At 45.3% G+C, this 25,965-nt stretch overlaps 1 protein-coding gene across 2 annotated transcripts in view; it reads left to right on the top strand.

Moving 5' to 3' along the window:
• The first annotated feature begins 10,457 nt into the window (after window positions 1-10,457).
• Window positions 10,458-25,965, top strand: part of LOC142663241 (uncharacterized) — a 34,258-nt gene continuing 18,750 nt past the window's right edge. For both annotated transcript variants that reach the window (XM_075841737.1, XM_075841736.1), the window contains exon 1: window positions 10,458-10,568. In XM_075841737.1, coding sequence (XP_075697852.1) covers window positions 10,505-10,568 — 64 coding nt within the window. In that variant the 5' untranslated portion in view covers window positions 10,458-10,504. The remainder of the gene's footprint in view (window positions 10,569-25,965) is intronic.

Raw genomic sequence — 25,965 nt, 5'->3', positions numbered from 1 at the left:
TAGACTCCCATCTCCCGATACGCCTGACCCCAGCCTCATCCAACCCCCATCGCACCGCCTCAGTTGCTGCGCCAATTCGAAACGAATGAGAAGAATACTCAGCTGACTACAACCCAATTGCCAGCAAACAGCGTTTAAACACTGCACCAAATTAGAACCTTGATAAAAAGGACCCGTCTTCATGCCGCAATAACGGAACCCCCGTTACCCCCACCTGTACCCCAAAAGCAGACATACACTGTACCGGACACACCGCCGAGCCCCTGATAGCAAATAACACAATCCGCGTCCCCTTACCTGCCGTGTCCGTTTTGACCTGCGCAGCAATATCTCCACTCTATCGGCAAACAACTCCACATCCTCTTGACTCAGTCCCCCCGCACGCAACCCACTCGGCGACACCAATTCACCCACTCTAAAAGCCCCAAAAAAGGCTAACGAATAAGCCAAGCGAAACAATCGGACTTCGAAGGCCGAACAACAAACCACATCCACTGCCGCCCCCAACAGGCAAAGAATTAGGTAAGAAACTGGCCGCCGCCGATCTACCGACCCTCTCCCCCTGCGAATATCTTTTAAAGCTTGAATCGCCAAAAATTCCTTGGTAACATCTTTTTCGCCATGCAATTTCAAGCCAAACGCCACAGCGGACACAAACGTATTCACTTTAGCTACAGACACACCAGACTCATACGCATCCCCCAACCAATGCAAAAAGGCCACCAGCCTGTCCCATTGAGCCCAGCTAGCCCTATATGCTGCCCACGTCGAACTTGCCAAGGATCGCTCAATCAATGCTCCTGCCGCAAAGAAACCAACTCCCAAAGATGATCCGGGCACACCATTCCGATCCGATCCGCTCCCGGCGCCAGCTGACGAAAACGATCCCACGCAATTTTCAACCCCCGGCACATGCACCGCCACCACCCAAGCATTTAATGACAAACAAACCAGCACCAAATGCCGCAACAGTTGAACCACCGGAGGAGAGGACGCCGAGAAGTTATTGATAGCCAACACCACCCCCAGGTTATCACAGTGAAAACAAATTTTCTTGTCCCTGAGCCTATCCCCCCAAATGGTCACAGCGACCATGATGGGAAACAGCTCGAGCAGGGCCAGGTTTTTTGTCAAACCGTTTTCCACCCAGCTAACCGGCCACCCCCCAGCACACCACTGGCCACCACAATAGGCACCAAAACCGCCCCCTCCAGCCGCATCTGTAAACAAGTCCAGATCCACGGAATCGAAAGCCCCAGCCATCCACAAGGACCGGCCGTTGTACTGTCCCAAAAAACGATGCCACACTTCCAAGTCGTCCCTATGCTCCCCTCTCAATCTGACAAAGTGATGCGGTGCCACCACACCAGCAGTCGCCGCCGCCAAACGCCTACTGAACACCATGCCCATAGGCATGATCCGACATGCAAAGTTTAACTTCCCTAACAACGACTGCAGACTACGTAATGTGACCTTTTTAAGCCGAAACAACGCCTGAACCTCCAAATGAAGGGCCACCAACTTATCCTCTGGAAGCCTGCATTCCATTAAAACCGAGTCGATTTTGATGCCCAAAAAATGAATAACCGTAACAGGCCCCTCCGTTTTGTCAGGAGCCAGCGGGACTCCAAACTCCTTCATGACTCCTTGCAATGCAAACAAAATATTGGCGCACACCGCCGATCTGCCTGGGCCAACACAAAAAAATCATCAAGGTAGTGAATAACTGAATTCACACCTGCGACGTCCCGAATTACCCATTCCAAAAATGAACTAAATGCCTCAAAGTAGGCGCAAGACAGGGAACAACCCATCGGCAAACAACGATCCACAAAAAATGTTCCCTCCCAAAAACAACCCAACAACCGTTGACTCTTGGGATGAACCGGCAGCAACCGAAAAGCCGCCTCAATATCGGTTTTTGCCAACAGAACACCTGCACCCGCTTCCCGAACCAACGCCACCGCCTTATCAAACGACGCGTACACCACCGAACACAACACCGGATCAATACCATCATTAACCGTTGCACCCCGGGGAAAAGAAAGATGATGTATCAACCGAAACTTGTTTGGCTCACGCTTCGGCACCACGCCCAACGGGGAAACAGCAAGATCCGACACAGGTGGTTCCACAAAAGGCCCAGCCATGCGACCCAAACCCACTTCTTTACGAAGTTTTTCAGTCACCACCCCGGCATTCTGGTAAGCGGACCGGAGATTCCGACGAGTCACTGGAATATGATAAGGAGGAGAAGGAATTACAAACCCCATGTTAAACCCATCCGCAATCAATTGCGCCCCATCCTTATCCGGATATCTACTTAGAAAGGGGACCATCCTTTCCAGCTCCACCAGCGTCACCCCCTTGACCAGCTGAACCCCCTGTTCCGCCTCCCTTCTTGCCTTTTCGCAAACACTTTGACGCGCCATGAGATGACCCGCTGCAATGGGAACACACGTGCTTGAACTTGCACGCTGCCCCAAATTTACACTGGCCGTCGTTAAACTGCCAGCAGAAACCGAGTTTTGAACCGGAACCTTGACCGGACTGACCGACCTGCCCTGCAGCCCCTCCGCTCCCTGGAAAGGACTGTCCCGGCTTAACCGGAGCCGTCACCCTCAACCAAAAAGCGATATCCTTCTGATCCCATCTAATGCTGGGCCGCACCGCCTTCCGCTGCCGAAATTGCTCATCATAACGCAGCCAAGCCATACCGTCATAAGCCCGATGCGCCTCACCGATAGCATCCATATAACAGAAAAGCGCGGAGCAATTTTCCAGCGCCTTCTCCCCAACAACACTAGCCAAGATCACAAATGCCTGCAGCCAATTCACAAACGTTTGCGGAATGAGCCGATAACGCCGATGTTCCTCCTCTTCCTTCTTACTCTCATCCCTCTTCCCTTTATCCAGATTAAATTTTACCAACGGAAGAAGGGAAAATATCTCCGCATATTCGTCTTTCCAAATACGCTCCCGAACTTCCTGTTTTAAATGCGTTCCCAACGGGCCCTCAAAACAGACATACACCTCCCCTCTTGCTCTATCATCCAACTGCACCCTGTCACCCTCTTGAGCCCCATCTGTCTGCACCGACACAGCCACTGCCCCCGCCGAGCCCCCCACTTGCACCTTATCTTGAGGCTGCCCTACCAATGGCGGTGCCGCCCAAACCGCAACCGGGGACACCCCCGCCGATACCGGGGCCTGCGACCTATCCAATCTGTTGACCAGCTCGCGCAAGCATCCCACTATGTCATCGAGACCGCTACTACCTCCCCCGGAAAACCGGACGACAGCCCCAGAACCCGCCGCATCCCCTGCGCCCCCCAACATGCGCGGAGTAAGAAAAGAGAAAGAAGAAGAGCACCCACCTGGCTGCTCAGGCGCTGTGATCCCGCCAGCCGGCCGAACTTGCACACGCCGATCCTCAACCACTTCTCCTTCGTCCGCGTCACCCGTTTTCTGCGACCGCTGCCCGCACCTACAATGCGAACACGGAGATCCCCGACCAGACTGGGCCGGCCTCCATAGTAGCCCTGACGCTGATAGGGCCAGCCGCCTGCTGCCCGTTATGCGGTATCCACAGCTCAGACCGCACTCCACAGCCCACCAGACTCGCCATTCTTCCGGACTCAGACCGCAAAACAGCCAGCCCCCTGATTGGCACTTCACCAGGCGGGGCTGCCGACATCATCGCATCCTGCACCACACCAGATGGGGGGGTCTTGGGGAAGCCAGGAGCCAACCCCCCCTGACCGCCAAGCACCGCCACGGCTGGAGGGGCTGGAGGGGCTTCCCCTGCGGCGCCGTACCCGCGGGATTTCTTCTGGGCTAAGTCTCGCTGGGGGTCGTGCACGCCGTGACCTGCGAGCAGGCACCACCCCCGGCAAAACGACCTCGGGCCTGCTCACTCCACTATCCGGAGGGCTGAGCAGCAGAGGGCTGCCTAAATTCAAGTCCAGAACTGCAGGGGACGACAGAGAAGAAGCCGCCCCTCCCCCCTCCCTGGACACCGCGTGATGAGAGCGCCGGGGCCCAGCAGCCTGGGGCACAGTCAGCCCCACAAGTCTCGTCACCTGCTCCTCAAACCAGCCGGCATCCTGTCGGTCAGCTGCCTCCCGAAGCCGCGCCACAAGTTCACTAAAGGACGCCATCTCTAACGAGCAGGTAAGTACAACACATACACACACACGCTGCTGCTGCTGCTACTCCTGTGTTGTTTCACCTCCCGCTGCCTCCCTCGTACTGAGGAAAACAGCGGGAAGCCTGAGACTCACACCCCCTCCCTCCTCCCTTCCAATCCACTCCCCTTCACTCCCTGCACGTACCATTAACCCCTTCCTCACCTGTTCCCTCCTATCCTGTCATGGCGGCCTCCCCTCATTCCCTGCAGTCGGCAGTACGGCCGCTCCTAGAAGAGATGGCAGGTAGTGCTGATTATATTTGGCTGTCAGGAGTCTCATGCCAGGGACAGAGCAAGAGTAGTCTGGGCCCCCTAGTAACCATCATAGTTATAATACACTAAATGGGGGGACTTTAGCAACGCTTCTACGCCAGTTTTCTTGCGTAGATAGGTTGCAAATGCCAAAATTGGGTCGTTTTCACCACTCTTGCCACTTTTCAAAAAGTGGCCGATCTTGGTGGAATGGGCAAGACCACTACAGCCAGATACATTTACAATAATTGACACCAGAATCTGGCAGAAATTATGGCAGAAATGTAGACCAGCTCCTGGCTGGATTTCATTCAGTGGTGCACGAAGTGTCTTTGTCACATCTTACTCCAGCTTGACTGGCGCAGTCTTGGGTCCCATGAAAATCCACGGGAGAATTGCGGCCCCACTCATTTCTATGGGGCCATGCACACGACCGTGGTTTTCACGAGAACAATGGCCGCGGCCATGTGCACAGCCCGTGATTTGCGGGCAGCTCGCGGCTCTCCCTCCGTGGCCGGCCGACCCGGAAATCACGGCCGTGCACATTGCTACGGTCGTGTGCATGAGGCCTTAATAGATCGCCTTTAGTCAGCATTTATCCAGTTCATCTCTTATTCTTGCGTTTTGTTTGTTAACAGACCCTGCACTGGAACTTTAAGGGGTATGACACAGGGCCTGTTGCCTGTTGCCTCCTTATGACCACAGGTCTCTGGACACTGTCCTTATGGGTGAATGGTCCTTGGCTTAGGCTGCCTAATGTTATCTGAGCTGGGAAATAACCCATTCACACTCATTAAGTTGGACTTTAGTGCGACAAATTGAGTCATTTGTTGAGTGCTCAAGAAACTTGATGTTCTTCAATATCATTGCAAAATACTGAGGACTCTTGTGAGGCTTGTTGTGCATCTGAATGTACTTGTTGTCCGAAACTTGATGTATGAAACTAGAAACTCAAGTAGTTTTGAGTGCATAATAGAGGATTATTAATGTTAAACCCTGGTATGTAAAGTGCAAAGCTTCTATCACATCTGCCACTTTATCATAAAATAGTAGATTCGATGAAAATACATGTAAACGGTATTATGAATCAGAAGACAAGTTCAATTCCTTTAAATGGGTATTCCCATCGAGGAGATTTATGGCAGCGCTGGTACCCACACCTGTCACACCTTGACCCCGCCACCGCATGTAACCCCTCCCAAGTTCTGGAACTAGCATTGCTCGCTGTTTCCGTAACTCAGATTCAACTTTATGAGAGTTCCGGAAGCAGCATAGATCAGCGATCTCGAGATAGGTAATATGGTTTCATATTAAGAGATTTTACACTGAAGTTCCCCTTTAACCCCTTCGAGACTAAGCCATTTTTTGATTTTTGATTTTCGTTTTTCCCTCCCCGCATTCCAAGAGCTATAACTTTTTTATTTTTCCATCTATAGAGTGGTGTGAGGGCTTATTTTTTTGCGGGAGGAGTTGTAGTTTCTATTGGTGTCATATATAGTTCCATGTAATGTACTGGGAAACTGAAAAAAAATTCTTTGTGGGCTGAAAATGGAAAAAATTGCAATTCCTCAATAGTTTTTGGGGTTTCGTTTTTACGGTTTTCACCGTGTGGTAAAAACGACAACTTATCTTTATTCTGTGGCTCAAAACAATTACGGTGATACCAAATTTCTATAGTTTTTTTTTAATATATATTTTACTACTTTTATTGATAATAAACTTTTCGTCAAAAAAAAAATGTTTTGTGAGAGCCACATTCTGAGAGCCATAACTTTTTTATTTTTTCATCGATTAAGCGATGCAAGGGCTTATTTTTTGTGGGACGAGCTGTAGTTTTTATTGGTAGCATTTTTTAGTACGTAGAAGTTTTTGATCACTTTTTCTAAAAAACAAATTTGAGAGCTAAGTTAATTTTACGTTTTACCTTTTATATTTTTTATTTTTGACATTACTTTAGGGGGGAAATAGGAAAAGTCATTTTTTTAAACTTTTAATATTGTTTTTTTTTCACTACTAAAACCTTTATTTTTACTTTTTTTCACACACTCTAGTAGCCCCCCTAGGAGACTCGATTGTTGGTACAATATACTGCAATACTAATGTATTGCAGTATAGTGTCATTTTTACAGGCATCTGTTAAGCCCTGCCACAGGCAGGAATTAGCAGAGGCAGAGTGTAGGCAGCCCTGGGGGCCTTCATTAGGACCCTGGGCTGCCATAATAACCATTGTCGCCCCCGATCTCGTTACGGGGGGGCGGGTGATGAGCTGTCGGAGGGGGCTGCTCCCCTCCTTTCAATGCCTCAGATGCTTCAGTCGAGATTGACTGCAGCATTTGAGTGGTAAAACAGACGGGAGCAGTGCGAACGCTGCTCCCGGCTGTTAGTCCCGGGTGTCCGCTGTCAAATACAGCTGACACCCGCAGCATATGGAGCGCGCTCGGCGTGAGAGCATGCTCCAAACATCACCCCCCCTACTCAGACATAATGGCACGTCAGGGTGTGCGAAGGGGTTAATAATCCCTTCATTTATGTAGAAGTAGTTAGGCTTTTCTTCACCCAGGGCAAAGATTCAGTTTGCTTTCCTAGCCCTGTATTTAAATACCCAGTGAAAGGCAGAGTGGCACCAGGGCCGGCCTTAGGATAGATGGCGCATCCCATGCAAAATGATCTTTCGGCGCCCCACTCCATCATAAAAAAAATTCCCTATAAAAAATGTATAATGCCCTATATAGTGCCCCCACACAGTATAATGCCCCTTTAGTGCCCCCCATACAGTATAAAAATAATATTTAATAATATATTATAACCCCTTCAAGGAAACAGTATTTTGTCCTCTAATTGTGCCCACAGTATTATGCCCCCTAAGTGCCACACACAGTATATTGCCCCCTGTAGTACCCCAACACAGTTTAATGTCCGCTTAGTGGCCCCCATACTGTATAATGCCCGCCTGCCACACCCCCCCTTGTAGATAGTGCCTCCCTGTAGATTGTGCCATACAGCCTCCCTGTACACAGTGCCATAATCTCCCACCTTCTCCTTGTAGACCGTGCCATACAGCCCCCCCACCTCCACCTTGTAGACAGTGCCTATACATCCGCCACCTCCCCCTTGTAGACTGTGCCCATACATCCCCCACCTCCCCCTTGTAGACACTGCCATAATCTCCCACCTCCTCCTTTTAGATCGTGCCATACAGCCCCCCACCTCCCCCTTGTAAACAGTGCCCATACAGCACCCCACCTCTCCCTTGTAGACAGTGCACCCAAACAAGAAAAAAAACGCACCTAGGTCTCATTCCCACGATGAACTGAGCTGCTCCACGATGGGATCCTTGTGTAGGCCGGCGTGATCCTGTAGCCTAGTACTGAGTTTTCCGACTTTTTCGGACTCGAGTCACCACTGGAAAAATAACATTTCCTCAGGGCACCCCTACAAAATATTGTTAAGAGAAAGACAGAAAATGGCTAAAAACAAGCACTACACTCATAGGGTATGTTCACACAGCGTTTTTTGTAAGGCAAAAAACAATCTGCCTTAAAATTCCTTCCGGAATTGACAGCGTTGTTTGCCTTTTTTTTTTTGCTAATGCAAAATACGCAGGCAAAAAAGCACCAAACGAGCATCGCAGGTATTTTCTGCCTCCTATTAATTTCAATTGGAGCTCAGAGGTGGAAACCACTTGAAGACTATCAGCCCCCACTAACAGTAAAATTACCATCAGCCCCCACTCACAGTAAAATGACCATCAGCCCCCCACTCTCACTAAAATGACCATCAGCCCCCCACTCACAGTAAAATGACCATCAGCCTGTCACTCACAGATTCCCCCTGTAGATAGTGCCACACAGCCCGTTGTAGGTAGTGCCACACTGCCCCCTTGTAGATAGTGCTGCACAGCCCCCTTGTAGATAGTGCCACACAGCCTCCTTGCACATAGTGCCACACAGCCCCTTTAACGAAGGGTCTGTGGACCCACTGGGCCATACCGCCTTGGCGGTAAGGCAGCTGGCCAACAGGGAGCAGGAGACTATCTATAGTTCTATAGGTACTTGTGGCAGCTCAGACAGCAGCAGGGCAGGCTCGGCTGGGACTTAGGTAGCAGGCGGACGTCAGGCGAGGTGAAGCAGGTCAGACGTGGATGTAGTGCAGCACGACTTTGGCACAGCTCCATGCTAGACCAGGAAGGTATGGATTGCTAGGTACAGGAACTTGAAACAAGTATAGCTACAGGGACAGGAACTGGAACAGGAAACACACTAGGAGGCCATCACATAGACAAACTATAGGGAACACAAAAACGCTCAGGCATAGAACTAGGGGGCTGGACCCCTCTTATAGTCCAGGGTACTCACGGGTCAAAGTTCGTCCATGAGGTCCGGTGCGCGCGCTGACCCTTTACGGAATCTGGCAGAGGTGAGTGGACGCGAGCGCTGGCCTTCAGCCTGTCACTCACAGATTCCCCCTTGTAGATAGTGCCACACAGCCCCCTTGTAGATAGAGCAACACAGCCCCCTTGTAGATAGTGCCACACAGCTCCCTTCTAGATAGTGCCACACAGCCCCCTTGTAGATAGTGCCACACAGCCCCCCTGTAGATAGTGCCACAGCCCCCTGTAGATAGTGCCACACAGCCGCCTGTAGATAGTGCCACACAGCCCCCTGTAGGTAGTGCCACACAGCACCCTGTAGGTGGTGCCACATAGCCCCCTGTAGGTAGTGCCACATAGCTCCAGTGAAGGAGGAAGGAGGAAGTCACATCACAGCGTGATCTCGCGAGATCACGCTGTGCTGTGAATAAAGCTGGGCATGAATGAAGAGAAGTGTGTGACGCTGGTTGGACAGCATCATACACTTTTCTTCACAACGCCTACATGGTCAAACGAAAAAAAAAATTGCCCACTTGGGCATTTAGAAAAAATTTGCATAAATCTAAAAATGATCAGAACTTTGTCAATAATAAACGTTTTACAAAAAAACAACACAGTAGTTATCAGCATCAAAACGTTAATTAGATTAGGTAGGAGATAGAGAAGTATTAAACTGGTGACAGAGCCTCTTTAAGAAAACTATTTAATTTTGATGTGCTCTGATTCAATTGATTTGACAGCTGCTCAGGCCCATCAAGCCCTAAAGATGACTCATTTGGGTATATCCCCCATCTTTCTTCAGTTTAGATATATAGAGTCAACAATTCTTGCCATTAGTCCCAAATTAAACAAGACACTCACATCACATGACAAAACTGTGCTGTTATTTTGCACTGTTTGGATATTTTGCTCCTATGCCCATATTTGCAACATATACTTTTTATTTTAAGAGTTATGAGAATGTATCGTCAGATTGTCTACATTTTGGTGGTGTTTTACATGACTATATAAAAAAATAGAAAAAATGTCGACTGCGCTATTGATTCCGTCAAAAACTACGGAACCCTGTCGAAACAGTGACAAACGGAAACCTTTAGCAATGTTTTTGTCACCATTGATATCAATGGTGAGGGAAATGGAACCCCTCAACGAAAGGGCAACGGTGATGTGAACAGGCCCTAAACTATATATTATATACACAAATAAGGCTCTGTATGCGACTCCTGGGGGAGAGGGCTGTACGCCACCACTTTCTAGAGTCTGTGTTAGCCTTCTGACATTTCTCTGTCATTTAACTTCCATTCATTGCAGCTGCCATAAAGCACAGACACGCTGGTGCACTATCTATACAGACCATACAAGAGTGAAGCATGATTTTACAATATGGCAGCCACCAGGGAAAGATTTTAAAATAAAAAGCTAAAACATAAAAATATAATAATAAACACATTATTTCTCTTCTACAGACTTAAGTCTAATTAATGAAACTAAAAATAAATATCCGATACATTCCCTTTAAATTCTGTTTGTTCTGTATGTGTTTGACTGTGCCTTTTTATTACGAATTTTCTGTTATTTACGAGAAGCCTTTCCTGCAGCATCAGCAATTGAGCAATCAGCTTAAATATAACTAGTAAATATCACATTCTATTGCGCATTACATTTCCTGATGGGACTTTGTCTAGAGAGGAGCCATGCAGAAGTCTGTCTTTTTGATTTTTGCTGTTATATATTTCAAAGTGACTATCCGTGCTTTAGGTAAGTGTTACACATATATAAATATATATATATTTACATTTACTCAATGAATACAGATGCGATATGTGCTTTTACCCACACATGCTTTATAAAAACTTTAGTTAATGAATCTAGAACTCAATTGCGCAATGTATACACATGGACTGTGTCCCATAGCAGTCATCCTACTACGGCCGGCATTTGTCCAATACAGTTAAAAAAATGATGACAGTTTACAGGTTTTTCAATAATATTGTACGTACAACGGGTGGAAACAGAGAGCAGGTCGCCCACGTTCAAGAACAGTATATGGGCACCTTACTAGCTAATAGCTCATCAGCCCCATTATGTCTCTATTACAATCCACCAGCAATTGTGATTCATGAAATTCATCAGCTCAGTCCTTTACATTTAGGCTATGTTCACATAGAGTTTTTTGCAGGCGGAATTTCTGCCTCAAAATTCCGTTTTGAAGTTTGAGGCAGATTTTCCTCTCCCTGCACGCCGATTTTCGCTGCATTTTTTGCCCGCTGCCATTGAGCGCCGAGGGCATAAAACACTGCGATACACGCTTTCTCTGCCTTCCATTGAAGCCAATGGGAGGTCAGAGGCGTAAACGCCCGAAGATAGGGCATGTCGCTTCTTTTTCCCGCGAGGTGGTTTTACTGCTCGCAAGAAAAAGACGCCTCCGCCTCCCATTGAAATCAATGGGAGTAATTTTCGGGCCGTTTTTGACGAGTTTTTTGGCGCGGTTTCTGCGTAAAAAAACTTGTAAAAAAAATCAGTGTGAACATAGCCTAAATCTGATAGACAGTAGAAAGCTACTTTATTGGTGGCATTGGACCACCTACCAGCTAGCCAGGTTGCACATAAGGTATGTCTGGCCCTGTAAGGCTGGGTTCACACTGAGTTATGAGCCGTTTTTCACTGCGTTTTTCGTCTGTGGCCATTGAGCGCCGATGGGCAAACACGACGCAAAATATGCTTTCTCTGCCTCCCATTGATGTCAATGGGAGGTCAGAGACGTAAATGCCCGAAGATAGGGCATGTCGCTTCTTTCTCCTTCTTTCATGTCGCTTCTTTTTCTGCTCGCGGTAAAAAAACGCCTCCGCCTCCCATTGAAATCAATGGGAGGCATTTTCGGCCGTTTTTTGGCGTGTTTTTGTTGCGTTTTCCGCTGCGGTGTCCGCGTCAAAAAACTTGTAAAAAAACTCAGTGTGAACTCCCCCTAAGAGTAATATATTTTGTTTATGTTATATTTATGTAGTTTTAGAACAGATTTTTTTTTTTTCCAGGTCATTGTATTACAAATAGTGTGTTTTTATTACTAATATTGTTAGTTTGTTTTTTAAATAAACGAAGGCCTCATGCACACGACAGTAGTGGTGTGCACGGCCGTGGAGTGTCACCCGCGGGCTGCCCGCAAATTGCGGGCCATGCACATGGCTGTGTCAATTCATTTTAATGAGCCTGGACCGCAAAATACGGCCGTAAAAAGACATGTCCTATCTTTTTGTCGTCCAGGCTCCCGGGCAATGCACGGACCGTGGAAACCACGGTCGTGTGCATGGGCCCATAGAAATGAATGGGACCGCAATTCACCCGCAAATTTGCGCGTGAATTGTGGCCGTAAAAACACGTTCGTGTGCATGGGACCTAACAATTTCTAAGGTAAGGATTACTTAAATAACATGTAAGTTATTGACAAGCATCACAATATAATGTTTGTAGATGGCTTCTAGAGATGAGCCAAGGTTTAGCCCACTTCCAGATTTAAGGAGAAACTGTGCCATTTACATAACATATCATAATATAAATATAAAAAATTCACCACTTTGTAATAGCTCTTAATTGCCTACTTTGCCTTCTTAGACCTGTTTCACTCTTGGGTGTACTTGCTACTGGTGGACATAATGCTATTATTAAAGTCGGTCCTGACTACAGTCTCTGTAGTCAGGTTCTATCAATAGCCTCTAGCAAAACAAAATCAGTCCCCATTATGATGCCAGATTTTACTATCCCCTTTCATGACACTTGATGTAGTGTCCTACACTTATGGCCTCCCTGCAGTGGAGTAGTTAGCAGATCAAAGAAAAATTTCTACTCCTCCCTAGCAGTAAAACTGGACAGAGCAGCTGGAGGGAAGCCAGCTGTCTCTTGTTCAGTATGTCGGTGGTATTTTTCCATGAACATGCCTTTAATTTTAAAATTTTACAGGGACTTGAAAATTCAATTTGGGTAAGTGTTGGTTGGGTCATATTTCTCAACCTCACTTGTTACTGCTACTGGTTTTAGATAAAATTAAGTATACTTTTGGACTTAGGTAATCTAGATATCACTTATCCCCTCAAGGATACTTTCCTGCCAGTCACCATTAATACTCTATCTTCTTTCTTTTATCTTTTTTGTCTTCTTTCCTCCTAATTTGTATGTGGAGTTCTTTCGCCGTAGGACGAGTCTTTTCTTTGCCTTGATGGAGTGGCGTCAGCAGTTCTTTTCAGCAGCCTATCTGGGTGCTTGGTCAATGTAGAGTGGCATCCTTTCGACTTGTCACTTGGGTACAAAAATTTCCAGAAGCTTCCCTTGGTCACTTTGCTTGGAGTGGACATATCAATGAAGTCACCCGATGCCAGGTCTTTACCATGGCAAGTTAGCATACATAACTAGGAGGTGATGTCTTAGTACCTAAAATCTAATTACAGGAGTGACGTTGCCTTCCGTTTCTCCTCTACCTGACATTCTATCCATAATCTTATGAACCATAAGTTCATAAATTCTAAGATTAATGTGACAATTACCTTTCACAGTGTGAGTACCTTACCTGTCCCTAAGGGTCCCTACACACTTTTCCCACTCAGGCATACAAAGAGAGTGAAATCATCATATATGCAACTTTCCTAACAAAAATACCATGGGTACATACTTAGTTACATATAGTTTGTACGGTTGAAAAAAGACACATGTCCATCAAGTTCAACCAAGGGATGGGAAAGGGAAGGGAAACATTTCTACACATAGGAGCTTATATTTTTTTGTTCTAGGAAATTATCTATGCCTTTTTTTAAACCATCTACTGTCCATGCTGTGACGGCTCCTGCGGTGACTATTCCATAGATTCACAGCTCTCACAGTAAAGAAGGCTTGTCGCCTCTGCTGGTTGAACCTTTTTTTCTCAGACGGAGGGAGTGCCCCCTTGTTTTTAGAGGGGGTTTTACACAAAACAGGATCTCACCATATTTTTTGTATGTGCCATTAATATATTCATATAAGTTAATAATTTCCCCCCTTAGTCGTCTTTTTTCAAGGCTAAATAGGTTTTAATCTTTCCTCATATCTTAGATTCTCTATGCCCCTTATTAGCTTTGTTGCTCTTCTTTGTAATTTTTACAACTCCAGGGCATTCTTTCTATGAGCTGGAGACCAGAACTGAACTGCATATTCTAGATGAGGCCTCACTAATGCTTTGTAAAGTGGTAATATTACATCCCTGTCCCGGTGAGTCCATGCCTCTTTTAATACACAACAATATCTTGCTGGCCTTTGTAGCAGCTGATTGACATTGCTTGCTGTTATTTAGTTTATGATTTACAAGTACACCCAGATCCTTCTCAACAAGTGACTCGCCCAGTGTCGCTACCCCTAGGACATATGATGCATGCAGGTTGTTGGTAGCCAGAGGCATAACTTTACATTTATCTACATTAAACCTTCTTTTCCCAAGTGGACGCCCAAACACTTTGTTTAAATCCGCTTGCAATTCACGAACATCTTCCATAGACTGAACAATACTACATAGCTTGGTGTCATCTCCAAAAATAAAAATGGTGCTATTAATCCCATCCTCTATATCATTAATAAATAAGTTGAATAATAGTGGTCCCAGCACAGAACTCTGGGGCACACCACTCATAACCGGGGTCCATTCAGAGTAGGAATCATTGACCACAACTCTCTGGATGCGGTCCTTGAGCCAATTCTCAATCCAATTACAAACTATACTTTCTAAACCTATAGTCCATAATTTACCCATTAGAAGTCTATGAGGGACAGTGTCAAATGCCTTTGCAAAGTCCAAAAACACTATATCCACACCGGCCCCTCTGTCTAGGCTTCTCTGCTCACCTCTTCATAAAAACAAATCAGGTTGGTTGACAGCTTCTGTCCTTAGTAAAACTGTGCTGGCTGTCACTTCTAATACTATTTTTTGTCACATAATTCTGTATATAGTCCCTCAATATCCCTTCAAACATTTTCCCCACAATGTTAAGCTTACTGGTCTATAATTACCCGGGGAAGACCTAGAGCCCTTTTTGAAAATAGGAACCACATTTGCCCTGCGCCAGTCCCTTGGTACTATACCAGTCACTAGAGAATCTCTAAATATTATGAAGAAGGGGACAGAAATACCTGAACTAAGCTCTTTAAGAACTCTAGGGTGTAACCCATCTGGTCCCGGGGCCTTGTGCACATGTATTTTGTTTAATTTAGCTTGGACCATGTCTACATTCAGCCTATTCAGTATATCAACTAATATATATATATTTTTTTAAATTCTTTATTTTGTTGACCCAGGAGGTCCATTTTGTAACATAAAGGGTACATAAAACAAGGCAATGCACATTTAGAGTACATACTCCGACAGCAAATGTACAAAAAGCATAAACAGCATAAATACATTGTTATACATTAATGTTCTGATTGAAAAATAAAAGATAATAAAAGGGGATTTCAGATCTCCAAAGTGAGGCTGGAGCTGAGTTCTCAAGCTAGAGAATGAAGAAAGAAAGTGAAAGCGGGAAGGAGAAGGAGGGGACCCTCCATAGCAACCCAGAGGCTGAGGTGCTATTCAGGCTGACTAAAGGAATGTGGCTCTCGTATGATATCTTTATAGGAGTCTGAATCCTGAAAAACTATCCACTGAGATCACGTTTGACAAAACCTGGAGCTTGAGTCGTGAATAACGGATGTCAAGTCCTCCATATGCATGATGTTGTTAACCTGTGAAACCCAGAGGGATAGCGTGGGGGGAGATGGATCCTTCCAACGTAGTGGGATGCAATGACGTGCTGCCATCACTAGAAAGTGGAGCAGCGAGCGCTTATATTTGTTCGCTGGGATGTCGCAGTGATGAAGAAGGAAGAGGGCCGCATCCAAAGTTATACTTGTATCTGTGACTTCAATTATCACCCGTTTTATGCCTTCCCAGAATAGGGTAAGGAGGGGACATGACCAGAAGGTGTGAAGGAGGGTACCAATGTCTTGCCCACATCTCCAACACATAGGGGACGCTGTGGGGAAGATGCTATGTAGGCGGGCTGGGGTCCTATACCAGCGAGAGAGTAGTTTGAAGCTTGCCTCTTGGTATCTTGAGCAAATTGAAGTTTTTTGAGCCATAAGGAGTATACGCTGCTCTTGTGTGGGAGAGAAGGATATCTCCAGATCCTCTTCCCATTTTGAAATGTATGCAGAGGAGGGCCTATCGGGGGGATCCATAAGGACTTTATAGATTACGGACAATGTATGTCTAGCCAAGTCAGAGCCTGTACAGAGGATCTCTAGTGGTGTCTTGACCACTTGGTAGGACGTAGGAGCTGAAATAGAGGCCAGAAAGTGTCGTAGTTGCAGAGAACGCCAGTGTCCCAACGGAGGAACAGAGAGCCATTTACCGTCTATCAAGAACCGATCTGCACGATACCATCCCGAGATCTGCCATGAACGGAAAATTGGGTCCGTAATTCTAATGGAAAAAGGATGGATTACCCAGTATCGGAAACATTGAGGAAGGGAGTGGCAAGCAAGATGTCCTTACCGAAGGGAGAGAGCAGCATACTAGTGTTGGGCCTATAGTAGGGTGATGGTGGAGATGTCTGAGTTGGCTACGATGTAGCCAATGGAGAGCCGATAGTGGAATAGAGTAGAAACTCTGCTCCAGAATCACCCAAGACTTAAATGTCGCATGTCTGCACCAATCAACTACCCGAGCAAGATGAGATGCAATGTAGTAGGTGCGGACGTCAGGGAGTGCAAGCCCTCCCGAAGCCCTGGATCGACACAATAGTGTGCGGGAGAGTCGCGGAGTCTTACCATTCCAAACAAACGCAATCTGAAGAGAATTGATCGCTTTAAAGAACTGTGCTGGGATAGCTATGGGAAGGGTCTGAAATAGATATAGTAGCCTGGGAAGTGCATTCATTTTGAAGATGGTACATCGACCCATCCATGTAAAGGTGCCTTTGGACCATCTGGCGCAGTCTGCCTTAAGTTCAGCAAGGAGTGGAGGAAAGTTCAGTTGAAAGAGATCTCTCAGATCTGATGATAAGCGAATCCCGAGATATTTCAGAGCTGTCAGAGTCCATTTAAAGCTGAAAGATTGTTTCAGGGCCTCGGTAAGATGGGTTGGGAGAGAAATATTCAGGGCTTCGAACTTAGAAAAATTAATTTTAAAATTAGATAAACTTGAAAAGCGTTGGAATTCCCTCATGAGATTAGGAAGGGAGACGGTTGGATTGGTCAGAAAAAAAAGCAGATCGTCCGCATAAGCAGCCACCTTGTTAGCTGAGGTATTAATTTCTAGCCTCTTCACATCCGAGTTCGCACGTATATGGTGTAAAAAGGGTTCTAATGTCAGTACAAAGATCAAGGGTGAGAGGGGACAGCCCTGTCTGTTGCCATTGTGTATGGAAAATTCCTCTGAGAGAAGTCCATTCACTCGAACTCGGGCAGATGGGCATGAGTACAGGGACATTATCCAGCCCCTCATATGGGATCCCAGGCCAAGATGTGAAAGGGTTTCTTCCATAAAGGTCCAGTTGACTCTATCAAACGCTTTTTCGGTGTCCGTAGATAAAAGCATAAGGGGAACCTTGGAGATTTTGGCTTTGTGGATAAAATTGATGGCTCTAGTTGTATAGTCACGTGCCTCTCTACCTACCATGAGCCCTGCCTTGTCTGTATGCACAACTCCTCCAATCAGTGGTGAAAGACGATCCGCCAAAATCTTGGCAAACAGTTTGATATCCGTATTGAGGAGGGATATTGGTCTGTAGCTAGCACATTGCGTAGGGTCTTTCCCAGGCTTGGGGATCACCGCAATATGAGCCCTAAGGGCATTGGGAGGGATGGGGGAGGATGCAGAGTAGGAATTGAAGGAGGCTAGGAAATGCGGCCCCAGAGCCGTCAGAAACTTTTTATAATATTGGATTGTAAATCCATCTGGGCCAGGTGCCTTGCCTATTCGGGAATGTTTTAAAGCGTATGAGAGTTCTTGCGTGGTAAGTGGTTCTTCCAGGCTAGTGATATTATCTTCCGATAGGGCGGGTAGACCGGAATCTGCGATGTAAGTAGAGATATTAAACCTGAATTCACGGGATGCCACGGACGGATTAGTAGAGTCCGTATTATACAGAGCAGCGTAGAAATCCCGGAATGCAGAGGCAATATCCAACGGCAAACAAAGCCGTGTTTGTAAAGGGGATACTATAGAGGGTATGTAGTTCTGGGTTTGTTGAATACGCAAATTCAAAAAAGGCTGCCTGCCGGCAGAAATAAGCCCTGTTTTCCAACCATTATTAAAGAGTAAAAATAAAATAAAAAAGTCTTTATTCAATTTGCAACAAGGACAGACTACATGAAATTTAAAAGTTAATGTCCATTTCTGACAGCAATTAGCACAGTGCCAGACGTAAGAGCTCTGTCTAGAAAGGGTTAAGTACCACAACCACAGAGCGCTAGTTATTAGTTAGATTCAAAGGTGTCAATAGGACAATTATTAAAATAAAGGTAGAAGCCCCCCCGACATGTTTCGCTACGATGTAGCGTCCTCAGGGGTATCGGGGCCAATGACAGCGAGCGGCGGTGTCAGTCTCATTAAGTATTCACTGCAACTAGCTGAACATGTGTCCACAATCAGTCGATAGCCTATCCAAGGAGGAATAGAGGACCGAGCCTCCTCCTCCGTTGATTGACAGATTCTGCCACCAATCACTTACTAGTTAGATGCCACCAATGAACAGCACTCAAGTGCACAAGCACACCAGGCTGCTTGATGGTAATCGCTGTACATATAATTATAACATTACTATAATACAAGAAAGAGGTCACCGATGAGTTTATAGATAAGTGCACAGAGGCACAAAGTGAGAAAAGTGATGGGATAGTAACGAATGTGATTAGTAATAGTACCATTCTAGGTACAAACGCTGTGCCCTGATTAAAGACGATATTATAGTTGCTGTGAGCGGCACAACAATATTACTATGATCTAAAGAAGTTATTAGTGGGCTTATAGATCAATACGTTTATAGGGTAGAAAGACATAATAGGCAGAGTTATCATGGACACTGTAGATAAGTGTACAAGTCTACACACGGAGACAGACACACTGGTGTACTGGCATGACTGAATCAGAATGGCGTATATGCCGGACAGCAAGATAATCGCTATACACAGTATCGGGACACTGCTACTATGCAAAAAAAAAAAAAAAAAAAAAAATTAAAAAAAAAAAAAAAAAAAAAAATTAAAAAAAAAATTAAAAAAAAAAAAAAAAAAAAAAGGTTTACTAGAGAGTTTGTAAAACGGTGCACAAACGCACAATGTGAACAGAGTGATACAATAATAATAATACAATTTTATTAAAAGAAAAAAAAAAAAAAAAAAAAAAAGGTTTACTAGACAGTTTGTAAAACGGTGCACAAACGCACAATGTGAACAGAGTGATACAATAATAATACAATTTAACACGCTGGCGCTGTGAGGTGATTAAAGGTGATGTTACAATTACTGTAAGCAGCACAAAAGATGTTACTGTGATCTGGGAAGGTTATCAGTGGACTAATAGATCAATGCGCTAATAAACTAGGGTAAATCAAAATGAGCAGATTCATGATAGGCATTGCAAATTAGTATACACGCTGAAATACCAGAGATATACGCGCAAAGGTGTACCAGAACGGCATAGTAAGAATGCCATTTATGTCAGACAGCGATATAAGTAGTATACAGAATAATACAATAATATCTATCGATAGATAAAAGGTATGAGATATTACACTCATCGGGCTTAGTAGAGACCAAGCATTCAGAGTCAGTTGCTATCAAAGTGACTCATAAAGAAACGCAGTGAGTTATAATTGATCAAAATATTCAAACCGCCGCTATGTCGCTTACCAAGCTGTAGCCTGGGGGGTACCTGAAGCAAATACTAAGTATGATTGATAGTAGTATATTCATATAAGAAATGTGGATAGTAAGGCAGATTATAAAGAGTTTAATGACTACATTGTCAGTACAGTACCAGAATAATCATACAAACTGAAGTATAGTTCCAGTGTTTGGGTAACGTGTAGGATTCACAGAAAAGCAGCAAACGTAAATCCCTCATTGAGGCCTCCTGGGCTGAGAGATCCAAGGCGATGGATCCAACGTGCCTCCTCCTGTAACAACTTGCGGTCAAGGTTACCTGCTCTAGGGCCAAGTTTGACTTGCGTAATGCCCCAGAATTTCAAGGAGCGAATGTCCCCATCATGTACAAGACGGATGTGCCTAGACAGTGGTGTATCCTCTTTTTGGTTTATAGTGCTTAGATGTTTAGAAATTCTCCTCCGTAATTCTTGTATTGTCTTCCCTACATATAACTTAGGACAAGAGCAGCTGGCTATGTAAATAACTCCCTTGCTACGGCAATTAATAAATTGTTTAATCCGATAGGATCTGTTATCAAGTGGATTGGTAAATTCTTTTGTAGTAGCCATTAAGTGGCAAAAAGAACATCGGCCACATGGATGAGAACCAGTGACCGATGTCTTCAGCCAATTTTTTGACACAGAAATCACTCCAGAATGATGACTATGCACCAGATAGTCACGTAGATTTCTACCTCTTCGATATGTGATGTTTGGTGTGGAAGGAACAACACCCTGTAAGTCAGGGTCTGCCAGGAGAACCGGCCAGTGACGTTCAAGAATATCACGAACCTGTTTGGAGCCAGTATCAGTATTGGGAGGATACCTTGGTCTTCACTGACACTTTAGCTTCATACACTTGTCACATCCTGTTCTGGGGGAGATATATTGATGATATTCTCCTCCTTTGTATGATTATTCTGGTACTGTACTGACAATGTAGTCATTAAACTCTTTATAATCTGCCTTACTATCCACATTTCTTATATGAATATACTACTATCAATCATACTTAGTATTTGCTTCAGGTACCCCCCAGGCTACAGCTTGGTAAGCGACATAGCGGCGGTTTGAATATTTTGATCAATTATAACTCACTGCGTTTCTTTATGAGTCACTTTGATAGCAACTGACTCTGAATGCTTGGTCTCTACTAAGCCCGATGAGTGTAATATCTCATACCTTTTATCTATCGATAGATATTATTGTATTATTCTGTATACTACTTATATCGCTGTCTGACATAAATGGCATTCTTACTATGCCGTTCTGGTACACCTTTGCGTGTATATCTCTGGTATTTCAGCGTGTATACTAATTTGCAATGCCTATCATGAATCTGCTCATTTTGATTTACCCTAGTTTATTAGCGCATTGATCTATTAGTCCACTGATAACCTTCCCAGATCACAGTAACATCTTTTGTGCTGCTTACAGTAATTGTAACATCACCTTTAATCACCTCACAGCGCCAGCGTGTTAAATTGTATTATTATTGTATCACTCTGTTCACATTGTGCGTTTGTGCACCGTTTTACAAACTGTCTAGTAAACCTTTTTTTTTTTTTTTTTTTTTTTTTTTTTTTAATAAAATTGTATTATTATTATTGTATCACTCTGTTCACATTGTGCGTTTGTGCACCGTTTTACAAACTCTCTAGTAAACCTTTTTTTTTTTTTTTTTTTAATTTTTTTTTAATTTTTTTTTTTTTTTTTTTTTTTTTAATTTTTTATTTTTTTTTTTGCATAGTAGCAGTGTCCCGATACTGTGTATAGCGATTATCTTGCTGTCCGGCATATACGCCATTCTGATTCAGTCATGCCAGTACACCAGTGTGTCTGTCTCCGTGTGTAGACTTGTACACTTATCTACAGTGTCCATGATAACTCTGCCTATTATGTCTTTCTACCCTATAAACGTATTGATCTATAAGCCCACTAATAACTTCTTTAGATCATAGTAATATTGTTGTGCCGCTCACAGCAACTATAATATCGTCTTTAATCAGGGCACAGCGTTTGTACCTAGAATGGTACTATTACTAATCACATTCGTTACTATCCCATCACTTTTCTCACTTTGTGCCTCTGTGCACTTATCTATAAACTCATCGGTGACCTCTTTCTTGTATTATAGTAATGTTATAATTATATGTACAGCGATTACCATCAAGCAGCCTGGTGTGCTTGTGCACTTGAGTGCTGTTCATTGGTGGCATCTAACTAGTAAGTGATTGGTGGCAGAATCTGTCAATCAACGGAGGAGGAGGCTCGGTCCTCTATTCCTCCTTGGATAGGCTATCGACTGATTGTGGACACATGTTCAGCTAGTTGCAGTGAATACTTAATGAGACTGACACCGCCGCTCGCTGTCATTGGCCCCGATACCCCTGAGGACGCTACATCGTAGCGAAACATGTCGGGGGGGCTTCTACCTTTATTTTAATAATTGTCCTATTGACACCTTTGAATCTAACTAATAACTAGCGCTCTGTGGTTGTGGTACTTAACCCTTTCTAGACAGAGCTCTTACGTCTGGCACTGTGCTAATTGCTGTCAGAAATGGACATTAACTTTTAAATTTCATGTAGTCTGTCCTTGTTGCAAATTGAATAAAGACTTTTTTATTTTATTTTTACTCTTTAATAATGGTTGGAAAACAGGGCTTATTTCTGCCGGCAGGCAGCCTTTTTTGAATTTAACTGTTGCACGCCCACCAACTATTGAGGTCCGCTCCATTGTATTTTTTGTTGAATACGCAAGGCTCTAGCCAGAGACCTACTACTTTTGTTACCGTATTCATAATAGTGACGTTTACATTTAGAAAGCGTAGCCTTAGCTCGGGACATCAATAAGGTACGCAGTTCCTCTCTTTTGCGGAGGAGGGCAATCCTACATTCCGGGTCACGGGAACCTTTGTGTGAGATCTCAAGGATCTCAATCTCGGACAGCAAGCGGACCGTGGCCAACGCCCGTTCCTTCTTCAGGCGGGCTCCATGTTTGATAAATATACCCCTAATCACGCATTTATGAGCCTCCCAGATAATGCGAGAATTGGTGGTCTCAGTGACATTAGTTGCGAAATAGTCAGTCATATTGCGCTGAATATCTGCAATAACAACTGAATCCGAAAGAAGCGTTGGGTTTAATTTCCACTGAGATTGTCGGTATAGAGGGGAATGTAGCGAGAGGGTCAAGGTGACTAGAGCGTGATCTGAGAAGGAAATCGAGTCAATGTCGGCAAAGCGTACGGAGTGTAGCGAGTGATGCTTGACGAAGAAAATATCAATTCTGGAGTATTTGTCGTGTACTGCGGAGTAAAAAGAAAAGTCCCTATCTGCTGGGTGTAGGAGCCGCCACGTATCCACTAATTGGTGTTCGTGAAATGATTTCATAATGCGGCGCAGTTGTGCCCTTGAGAATGCTGAAGAACCTACGGAAGTGTCTAGAGTGGGATCTAGCGCTACATTGAAGTCCCCTCCCAGAACAATGGTACCCTCCCCAAACTCCTCCAGAGCGTTCAGAAAGCCAACAAGGGCTGTACCTTGACCGGAGTTAGGTAGATAAAATGAGGCAAAGGTATATACTTGAGAGTAAATAACTCCTTTGATCAAGAGCATCCGTCCCAATCCATCACTGCGAGACCCCTTGAATTCCCAAGGGAGAGATCTGGAGATCAAAATACTTGTCCCCCTGGATTTCGTGTCAGGAGAAAAACTATGGTATGCATTGGGGAACCATGCGTTAGAGAGTTTGAAAGGTTTTTGCTGGCATAGGTGCGTCTCTTGAAGGAACGCCACCTGTATATGTTTGCCTTTCAGCAAATTGAAAAGTATGGATCGTTTTCCAGGGCTGTGTAACCCCTTGACATTCAAAGAGACTATTATCAGGTCCGTTTGTGTGTGTTGTGTCATGTCTGCCCTAGGGTGCAATGGAGGGGGAGAGGAAGAGGAAGGCGAAGGGAGGGACGAAAAGGGGGACAGATAAGGATAAGAAAGAAAGAGACTGAGACGGTACACAAGAAAGAGGCCCGAAGGCCGACTCCTAGAAGGTACAAAAACCTGTAAAGGAAGGTTGTTAGATTTGTGGGGACTTGTGAACAACCTATAAAGTTGCAGTACCCTTCTGGATAAGTGTTAAAGGCTGCTACAACCGCATATCAGAAATAAAACCGTCCTCGTAGCTGTTAAGAGGATTTAAAAAAAAAAAATTGGCATGTAACAGGTGTACACCCGGCAGATGCCGCATCTTTTTTAAAAAAATACAAGAGAAACAGGCTAGAAAAATCATATGAGACTCCCCCTAAACCACGTCGCCATCAGCTGTCTAGTATATCGAACCATCAAGAGGGAGGGAATGAGGGAGGTAACAATAGGCTAAGTGCCTCATGAGCTGCAAGTGGTAACACGCCCTATAATCATCTTCGGACACTAACCAATTTTATGTCGGTCTATAATTAACACTTAAACTAATACGGTATAAACAGCCCGCATTTCCTTAGGGCTAGGTAAATACTTGTAGCAGCAACTATATTTATACAAGAAACCTGGGTATCTTATGAAAAAGCTGGGCAAAACGCTTGGTTGCAAGAGAACCTTGTTAGGCGCACAGCAAAGCAGTAAATTGAAAAAATAACATTTGGCGACCTTGAGTACCTTGAACGACAATGCTGCAGGCGATTTAGTAAAACAGTGAATAGTAAAATGATATTAGTGTGAATGTCCTCTTTTAGGCCTCAGGCGGGACCCGGCGGGAGAGGTCGATTAACGGAAGATGTGGTGCTCCCGGGATGGATCTGCTTCGGATGGGCTGGCTAGGTCTGTTGGGGCGACGACGTTGAGGTTGTTCAATTCTGTCCAGGGCTAGCCAGTCCGGAATTGGGAAAGGCTCGATCTGAAGAAAACGAAATAGGCCCTCAAGATCCGAGGAGTGGCGCAGGAGGTAGAACCCAGAGTTGTTCTTGACTACAACATGGAACGGGTGTCCCCATCTATAAGTGGCGCCTGCAGACTTGATCTTTTCAAGCAGAGGATGTAGAAGCCGTCTCATATAGAGTGTCCGTGGGGAGACATCAGGGTATATAGTAACCGTACTTCCTTCAACCGAGACCGGGCCATGTGACCAAGCACCCCGAATAATTGCATCTTTGTCGGTATAATAGTGTAGGCGACATAGTACGTGACGAGGAGAAGACAGATCGAGCGGGCCAGGGAGCTAAACTCTGTGAATACGGTCCATGAGGAAAGTCGCTTCTGGCGGTCGATTAGTGAGCTTGTTGAATATAATAGAAACTCTAGTCGCCATCTCGTCTCGTGGGCCGAGGTCTGGAAGGCCCTTCAGATGCACATTGTTTCTGCCTCCTCTGTTCTCCTGATCATCCAACTGAAGCGCCAAGGATTGTAAATGTGTTCTAGTGACCGTGGCAACTCTTTCCAAAGCAGTTACTCTGGAGTCAATGGCAGACACAGTATTTTCAGATGTAAGAGCCCTAGAGTCTATTCTGACCACGTCCTGACGCAGGTCAGCTATATCTTGCTGATGTGCCTGCTCAACCCTGGTCACCAGAGTGTCAAGATCCTGTCGGGTGGGGAGGGCTTGTATCATCTCCCTCAGTAGTTGTAGGTCAGCATGTAAGCCAGATGGCCCAGCCTGAACTTCACTGGCATATGTGTGTGGTATAATGGCGGGCAAATCTCCCACTGAGGACATGTTGAGGGGGGAGACAGAGCTTACCGCATCCTGGGTGCTGCAGCAGGGAGGCACGGTGTCGGCAGTCGTGACCGCATGAGCTGACTTCAGCAGGGGAGGAGGAGGAGAGGGAGCCGAAGTGTCTGTGGCCGGATGTGGCGGCAATGCGTCCGCCATTGTTGCTTGCGGGTCCGCGGCCGATTGTGAGGAGGAGAGCTCCATGCTTTTACAGCGGCCAGAGGAGCGAGGTAAGTACCGGGAAGTTCCAGGGCAGGTTCCCCTACGTTTTCCTGGCATCGCGTGCCGGGTTTACCCGGGATAAATGGCTGGTATTCAGCTGCTGGTGCGGAGCTCCCCCAGAACACGTGCTCACGGCTCCATAGCTAAGCCACGTCCCCATCAACTAATATATTAACAGCACTGGCACCGGCTACATCAGCTGCTCTTTCTTCTGTTGTTTATACAGAGCTGAAGAACCCATTTAGTAACTCTGCCTTCTCTTGATCCCCTGTGACCAACTCCCCATTACCACTATCTAGAGGTCCTAC

Source organism: Rhinoderma darwinii, chromosome 11 (assembly GCF_050947455.1).
Source record: "Rhinoderma darwinii isolate aRhiDar2 chromosome 11, aRhiDar2.hap1, whole genome shotgun sequence".
NCBI classification, from domain to species: Eukaryota; Metazoa; Chordata; class Amphibia; order Anura; family Rhinodermatidae; genus Rhinoderma; species Rhinoderma darwinii.
Note: the sequence above shows the minus strand (reverse complement) of the source record. Positions and strands in the feature narration are given on the sequence as shown.